This window comes from Myxine glutinosa, chromosome 1 (assembly GCF_964187855.1).
Source record: "Myxine glutinosa chromosome 1, kmMyxGlut1.1, whole genome shotgun sequence".
In the NCBI taxonomy this organism is placed as follows: domain Eukaryota; kingdom Metazoa; phylum Chordata; class Myxini; order Myxiniformes; family Myxinidae; genus Myxine; species Myxine glutinosa.
Genome location: NC_136261.1, coordinates 131,794,717 through 131,804,065, shown reverse-complemented (window position 1 = coordinate 131,804,065; position 9,349 = coordinate 131,794,717). Strand labels below are relative to the sequence as shown.

At 36.5% G+C, this 9,349-nt stretch overlaps 1 protein-coding gene across 1 annotated transcript in view; it reads right to left on the bottom strand.

Annotated features, from left to right (window-relative positions):
• Positions 1-9,349, bottom strand: part of LOC137428581 (receptor-type tyrosine-protein phosphatase delta) — a 417,416-nt gene that overhangs the window by 394,318 nt on the left and 13,749 nt on the right. Inside the window, exons 2-3 of the mRNA XM_078777195.1 lie at positions 3,607-3,876; positions 177-490 (exon numbers count right to left, since the gene is read on the bottom strand). Coding sequence (XP_078633321.1) covers positions 177-490; positions 3,607-3,826 — 534 coding nt within the window. The 5' untranslated portion in view covers positions 3,827-3,876. The remainder of the gene's footprint in view (positions 1-176; positions 491-3,606; positions 3,877-9,349) is intronic.

The following is a 9,349-nucleotide window of genomic DNA, read 5'->3' as shown; positions in this document are numbered from 1 at the left end:
TAGCAATAGTTGTTCAGCAACAGATTGATTAGAAGGCAATTCAAGAGTGATCAATAAAACTGAAAATCACCTCAAACAAAAATGCACAAACGTTTGACCCCATTTTTTGAGCAGTGTGAATTATTTTTCATTAAAAAACAATAATCGTGCAATAGCCAACAAGCAGAAACACTTACCTCGACCCTCTGAGGTGGCGAGGATGGAGCCTGCTCTGCAGTGCGAGTATCAACGATGGGGCTCGGTTGTCCACGTCCAATGCTATTCACACCAATAACTCGAAACTCGTACAGTGTGAAAGGTCCAAGTCCTCCCACGGTGTAACGTGTTGTAGTAATGCCGTCAATATCCTGATAGGTTCCGTGCTGTGTAACGACCCGATACTGGATAGCATAGTACGAGACGGGCTCAGAATTCCCCGAAGCCCAGGTCAGGGTAACACTAGTAGCTGTGGTCTCAGTCACCACAGGTGTGCTGGGAGGTTTTGGCAGGGCTGGTGGGAATAGCAGGAGTGAAGAAAGGTGTCATCATAAACACAGAGTATCAAAGTTACACGTATCTTCAACAAAACCTTTAGACATTTATTGAAAGCGAGGCCAGTAAGAATTATGACCAATTTTTGCCTGCCAGGAAGTCATTTGCTTATTTTAAATTTTACAGCAATTTCCAATATGTTTTAACCTTTTATCATCATGTTGTGCCTTCTTGGATCTGAAGGTAGACTGTCTTCCTCAGAAGCTAGTAGTTCTTGTGGATTCCCAGAATCACCTCAACCAACAAATCAGGACAGGAATTTGGAATTTCCTCAGTGTGCCGGTGATAAATTGTCTGATTCTTCAAAAATCACCAACAGATCTTTAACATCTACCAGGAATAATTCCAGCAAATATATATTCAGCTCAAGGCCCACCTGAGGTATGGCATGCTCGTCAATACAACGTGCTTCGTGTGAATCAGCAGATTGAATATAACAAGTCTTGCTCGGAAAGAAGGTGTCAATCTGTGACGATCTGCATTGGTGACAACTGGCAGGTTGAACAATGGATCGTATCAAAAGAATGTTGATTCTGAAAGTATGATAATCGTAGTGGCAAGCAAGGAGAAGCTAACATTTCGGCTGTTAACCTTCATCAATGTTTTTTTTAATGTTTTTTTTTTTTTTTGCTTTGATGAAGGGTTAACGTGTAAAATGTTAGCTTCTTCTTGCTTCGCACAGTAGTCAGAATACTTGGGTCAACATTGTCTTGATACCATCAATTGTGAATCTGTTTATAATCGGGTCAAGAATCACACCCAGAGTAGACGGTGCAGAGGCAAGCATGCCACTTCTGCTCCATCCTGTCAGCCTTTTAACCTTTGGATCAGGGGGATAAAAAACAACAACAACCCTGGCACAACAAAGATAAAGGGTTCAAGGAGTTGAGGAGCTTTTTTCCCCTTGATGCATAAATCAGGAGCAGAGACGTATTTTGAAATTGCAGGGAAACCCTAACCATCCCCAAACTTAAATCAGCTTATTCATTGCCGTAAGACCCATCAGACCTGTGGATACCATTCCCAAGATTATATGCTTCGGAAGCAACCGAGTCAAACAGTTCCTTTCCATTGTTCAAAAAATATGATAAAACCTTTAATGAAAGACCACCATTTTGTTTCAACACAATCTCTATAATCACAGTATGTTATAATTTCAGTAATGGGAAGAAAAGTAATTCAGTAATTTTTTTATCAAATGTTACATGGCTGAATGAGATCAAAAAGGACCTCGCACTCAAAATCAAGCTTCATGAGTGATCAGCAGCAGTGACATTAGTCTCAGGTTCCACTATTTTCAGCTTTTATCAGGCTGCACCTACACTGGAATTATGTGGGTGGTTCAAACTTGATTTGGACTCTTGTTTCTGAAATGAGGACTAATGTACTCGTACGTTGATTAATCATTTTTGAGGGAATTTGTTTAAAGTTATAGTTTTGGCAATCCCATAATTACATAATACCCATAATTTGGCAATCCCATAATACCCATAATTACATGATTCTTGTTTCAAATCTGTGTGCTGAAAAACAACATGATCAAGTGAGATTACAGAGGGTAGTGGAACTGTAATTTTTTTTGAATTTTTTTTGAAAATGAGTAAATCAAGCTTGTTGAAATTTGCAGATTTGCATGGAATGCTAATGACTGCTTGTCAAGGACATCCCTGTTTGACTGATGAAACTCAGTTAAAGATGGACGTGAAAGGGTACAGAATGAACCGCAGGCTACAGAACTGGCCACTCCGATCAAAAAACGTTACGCGAGTCGAAGATCTCCTTTTGACTGCCTGTAAAATTTATGTTCATCATATCAATTCAAAAAGTAGAATAAGTGTCTGTAGTGTTAAATCAAATTAATCATGTCAAATTAGTTACAGTTATGAAGAAAAGCTCAAGTCATATTTGAACCACACTCATAGCAAACTTAAATGACCTGTTTCAATAAATAGTGCATCCTTATGCAAACTATACAAACAACTTCATCTACATTTCAAATACGTTTAATTAGTTGCCTAGGTCTGTGTGGCCTCATACCACTGCAAATGCCAACTCTTGATGAGAAAAGGGATATTTTATGATTGCATCCGGGTCTTTCCCGGAGAATGGGATGATCCTTGATGCAAAGTTGGATTTTCCTCTTCTATGAATCCAACTTACATATAAAAAGCTTAGACATGAGTGCACTATCAGGAGTACACACCCTGCTGCTACCAAATGCTGCAATGTTCTGCAATCTCAAAAATGACAATGACTGGAATTCTTGCAATGGCATGGGAGTTCATAAGGTTAAACATTTGGTGATTTAAAAAAAAACTGCCTGACCAATAAAAACACGAACGATTAAACATAAAATAATCTCAGATACAAGGAATATGCATTTTGGTATTCCCTTGACTGTTCCGTGCGAATTTTGGAGGTTGGCGACTCAAAACAATGATCCTTTGAGCATTCTGTACTCCTATTACAGTACATGCAAGTTTGTTGAAACAGTTGACTTAAAAATGAGAATATCCCTGAAATAACTTCTTGACTAGATTTAAAAAATGGTTCAGGAGAATGTTACATTTGAGAAACATCAAAGGACGATAAAAAAAAATCAGATGTTTTGCAAATGGTAGTGAAACTAATCACCCGTATCTTACTTAACAAGGTTGGCAGTTCAGGCAGCTTCACACATGCAGTCCTGCCAATTCCACTTTCTCCACACTACGATCAAGGCCCTTACCTCAATTTGGCAGCAAAGAAAAGGGCAGCGTTAATTAAAACAACGTGGCTTATTGCAAACCACGTCTGCTTGTGTAGTCGTTTATCTTTGTCCAACCAACCTTTTCAAATTCCCTATCTTTCAATGGTCACTCCATCTCACATTCACCACCTAAGCTTTTGCCCTACCTGCCGCATGTCTTGCATTATGATTGCCGTGACAAGTGGATTCTTGGACTTGTATATAAAAAATGCAAAAATGTGACTCTGTATATTTAAAAGCTTGAGGTTACAGCTGAGAGAGGTTAGGAAAAAACAGAAATAGGAGTTGTTATGCAGCAACGGCTGGCATGGCATTCTGCCTATTACCTTTGACGTTGACCTGGGCCACTGCTTCAATGATGCCCAGAGAAGACATTGCTAAGCAGGTGTAGTTGGCAGAACTTTTGATACCGGTGAGCTCCAACACACTGCGGCTGACCGGAGGGTCATCTGTGGATGTCAACTCTCGTTCACCTTCCAGCCATTTGACAAAAGGCATGGGGTTACCAATGGCAACACACGTTAGGTTGACTCCACCACCAGGCATGACCTCTTGACTGGAAGGTAGCACAGTAAACCTTGGTGGAGTTGTTCGTACTAGTAAAAATGGTAGGAGAGGAATACAGGAATTTAAACAGTTGTTAAAATCTACCAATTAAAATGCAGAAATACCTCTTAATGTTCATATATGTAACCAAATTAACATTGTGAATCAACTTATCATACCGGTACCAGTAATTATTTACCTTTTTTTTTTTTGTATACAAGGTCGAGGCTCGTGTAAGAGCTAACATTAATGACAAAAAAACAAAAACAACAAAAAAAAACGACACAAGACGAAATAAAGGGAGCGGGAGACAAGATGGGGAGAGAGGGGGGGAGCACACAAGTACAACATTTGAGAGCAGGGACATTGGGAGATCTGTGGGAGGGAGGGGGTTTGGTGGAGGAGGCATGGGAAGGGGGTGGGGGTGGGAGAGGTAAAATGAAGTTTGAATTGAAGAATGAAGAAGAACCCTATACATATTTCAGTAAAGCTGCTTCCACAAGCACCTATACTTTTACCTACATAAGGACATTTCCCATTGAAAAAAAAAAGCTTGATTAGGAAACAGCAAGTAAAACTTCGACATAATTCATATTTTAGAAAGATATGATGTACCCATATTCCAATCCCAACAAAAACACCACCCATACCCGTCCTCTCCCCTCCCCACCTAAAGCCTCCACTTTGCTGTGAAACACTTCAACTTGCAAGTTGAAAATTAAAATACCAAAATCTTCAGGAAATGCAGGAAATACAAGCCGTAAGTGGCAAGAGTTGCTGTGTTGTCATGATTTACACCAATCATAATACAAACATTTATTTTTCACAAATGTATTTGTAATACTCATGATATTTTAAAACATTTTTACAAGCAATTTAAGTTGAAGATTTAAGTTGAAAACGAAAAACAAAAAAAAGGATCACGTTAGCACATACACACATGAGGGGAAGGTGCAGACTAAGTTTGGGACGATTTCACAAAAGGTTGAGGGAATAGTTCAGTGACAACACAGACATGTATATATATATATATATATATATATATATATATATATATATATATATATATATATATATATATATATATATATATATATATATATATATATAACATATATATATATATATATATAACATATATATATACTGTATATATATATATATATATATATATATATATATATATATATATATATATAATTATAATATATATAATTATAATTATATATATATAATTATAATTATATATATATATATATATATATATATATATATATATATATATATATATATATATATATATATATATATATATATATACAGTATATATAAATATATAAATATATATATATATATATATATATATAATTATAATTATAATTATATATAATTATAATTATATATATATATATATATATATATATAATTATAATTATAATTATATATAATTATAATTATATATATATATATATATATATATATATATACAGTATATATAAATATATATATATATATATATATATATATATATACAGTATATATAAATATATATATATATATATACAGTATATATAAATATATATATATATATATTAGGGTGGGCTTCAAAAAATCAAAATGCAGATTTCCTCCGGGACATGGTCTATGTTTGTTCCTTTTGGTGTCAAAAGAAACCACACCAAATTTGAATGGAATCCAATAATATTTAGGGGTGCCACATCAGTGATGAATTTTCGCCCATGCAAAAATAGGAATTCCCATTTTTTGGGCTGTATATACACAAAATAAATACATAATTACATATATACATTAAATATAATATTAAAAATAAATATATAGTAAATATACATTAAATAATAATAATATATATTATATTATACATTATATATACAATTATACGATGGACAATTATACAAATATAGACAAATATAATACATTAAATAATATATTAAAAATAAATATAATATATTAAAATTTAAATATAATAAATAAATATATAGTTATACAATATATATACATTATAATTAAATATACATTAAATTTATACATAAAATATACATTAAATAATAAATATACATAAATACACATTATACATTATATATATAGTTACCTGACGGGGTAGGAGAAGCTATGGCAACCGCTGTAGTGGACACACTGAAGAGCTGGAACCTTGTGGGCAAGGTGAAGGCTTTGTCTTTTGACACAACGGCCAGCAATTCAGGTGTTCGTGGAGGGGCTGCTGTCCTCATTGAAAAGAAGCTACAGACTGAACTAATTCATTTGGCTTGCCGCCATCATGCGCACGAAATCATTCTGGGAGATGTTTTCACCACTCTTTTCGGTCCTTCATCAGGCCCTGACATCCAGCTTTTTAAGCGGTTTCAGGCGGAGTGGCCGTCCATTGCCCATCACCAACCAAAAAATGGATTCACAGATCCTGATACGGCAGCTGAGTTTGCACAGAACAATGACATGATGGATGAAGCTCTGGAATTTGCTCTTGTGTTTGAAAGATCAGCAGCAACGAGATGATTATCGTGAACTCCTAGAACTGACTGTCATCTACATGGGAGGAATCCCACCTCGTGGAATCCGGATCATGGCTCCAGCAATGCACAGAGCCAGATGGATGGCAAAAGCACTATATTCACTACAGGTGTTCATGTTTCGGTCAGAGTTCCACTTGACACTTCGAGAGGCGAGAGAACTCCGAGCCTTCAACATTTTTGTCTGCCTTGTGTATGTACAGGCTTGGTTTCGGGCTCCACAAGCTATTGAGGCTCCCCTAAATGACATTAACCTCTTCAAGAAGTTGGAAAAGTTTGAACAAATCAATCAGAAGATGGCTCAGGCAGCCTTGAAGGCACTTGGCCGCCACACGTGGTACATGAGCCCAGTACTAGTGGCATTTGCATTCTTTGACACCAGAATTGACAAAGAAAGCAAGATCAATATGATTGAAGCATTGAAAAATGACGGTGAAAACCCCTCTCCAAAGAGACCAGCTATCAAACGAGGAACCGCCCTGTCAATCGCTGGCCTCATAACAAAACACACCAAGCATTTCTTCAGCATCCTAGGGACCCCAACTGATTGGATGGATAAGGATCCTGGTTCATGGGAGCAAGAAACCAGCTTTCAGGAAGCAAAGAAAGCCGCCAGTGGCTTAGTCGTGGTGAACGACAGGGGAGAAAGGGGTGTCGCATTGATACAAGACTACAATAAGCTCCTTACAAAGGATGAAGAGCAAAAGCAAGCTCTGCTCCAAGTTGTTGCTGCTCACAGGAAGATGTACCCCGATGCCAGGAAGGCAACAGTGGTGAAACAGGCCCAGAAATAGGAGTTACATTTCTCATTATATTTGGGTTTTTTAATATTATGTGATATGGTGTCTCTTCATTTTATGAACTGAACATTTGGATTGTTATCATTGAATTTGAGTTTTCATAGCAATATAGTGCTATTTGTGCAGCTATTGTAACTTGTGTTTGCTAGAATACAAAGAAAGTGAGTGGAGGGTGGATTTTCATAAAACAAACTTCTGGTTTTGCTTTCGATCCATATATAGAAAAGTTTTGTAGACACCTTTAGTTTGAAGGCTGATGTGGCACCCCTAAATAAAATCGGATTGCTTTCATATTTGGTGTCTTTTCATTTTGGAACAAAAGGAACAACATAAAGCCATGTCCCAGTAAATATTTTAAAACAATTATTTTGAGCACCACCCTAATATATATATATATATATATTATATATATATATATATATATATATATATATATATATCAAATCAAATCAAACCAAACCCCCTAACTTGACGAGGCAGCAGGCCACGGATCGATTGAGCCCTATCACAGCACTTGCTGCATGACAGGTCAGAAATAGGTGCTGTCTTCCACATGAGAACATCGTCTCTGCCATACTGAGCACTAGGTCACCAGGTTCGATTTGGTTTATTAAAAATATTAATATGGTCACGAATAAATGATCAGCAGTATGTTGTCCTGATGAGCCCACAACAAGGGCTATTTCAATAAATGCACAATGTGCAAATATAGGTGTGAAATGTGTGTGCTGCAAGTGGTATTGTCGTCAATAAAAGCACACATATTATTCTCTTATACCATCACTGATGTTGCAAGGCTGTAGGCAACTTCCTGTGAAAAAAACTGAATGGGTGTTTCATTGCCTCATTCATCCTTTTATGCAGATGTTGGAATAGAGGAGAGTGTGATTTATTTGTGGCATTCATCTTTGCTCATTGGGTTAGTTAAATATTCACGGTCAGGCTAATATCAGGTCTACAGCAGATATAATGACGGGCCTTGTTCGATTCGGGTAACTGGACACCCTCAGGGACAGCTTGGCATTGCAAAGGAAAACTGTCAAGCAGTCATTGGTTCTCAATTTAGCTGGCTTGCCAGAGGGCTGCCTGGGAGAGAAATAGCAGAATATATCAGCATTGAATGAGGCTCGGGTCAGAAATTTGAGCTTATGGCGGAGGAAATGGGATTTGAAAAAAAAAAGGCCAGCACAAAGATCCTCCATGGACTCCTCAATACATCAGTAAATGATAAAACCATGTCAGAAGAAAATAAACAAAATGGTAATACAACAGTGATAAAAAATTTTTCAGAAAGCTGGAGCTTACAACCTATCAGGAAGAAAACTGAATCTGTGGAACAGATCGAAGAAGAAAAGCTGCTTCACCCTTGGAGCAAGAGCAAATCCATCAGCCAAGGAGGTCTTGACCAGGACACCAGAAGCACCCTGTGGATACTGCCGAGGTTATCGACCGTGTTCATCATTCACGTGCAACCCAAGGCCCTGAATTAAAGCTGCCGTGATGGAAAGGCATTGTGGTTGTTTACAATATTTTTCTCTCTGCCATGTATGCCATCCCAAGAGGTGCTGCCAAGCAAGCTACTAATGGGTGGGATTGCCACCAGAATGCCCTGCAAACCGTTTACAATGTCAGATTTTGGATACACTTGGAGTAAGCTTTGCTCTGGACAATGTGTTACATCTGTTTCTCAGTTTATCAATTTCATTCTGTTGTTTCACTCAGATCCACATCCAACCATATGGGGTTTACACCCCTCCTTCATGGGCTATTTACTGCACATAAAATGAAGAGGGTGATTTAAATTTCAAGTAAATTTAGTTTATATTTTTGCAAATTAAAATTCCATCTCATTTTGTTAATATCCCAAACCAAAATCTCACATATATTTTGTTTATATTGAAAACAATAATGGCACCTGGATTTGGTTGATATTCCAAACTAAAGTCTCACTCATATATTTTGTTTATATTCAAAACTAAAATCTCACATATATTTTGTTTATATTCAAAACTAAAATGGCACCTGGATTTGGTTGATATTCCAAACTAAAGTCTCACTCATATTTTGTTTATATTCGAAACTAAAATCTCACTGATGTTTTGTTTATATTCCAAACTAAAAACTCACCTGGATTTGGTTTATATTCCAAAATAAAATCTCCCCTATATTTTGCTTAT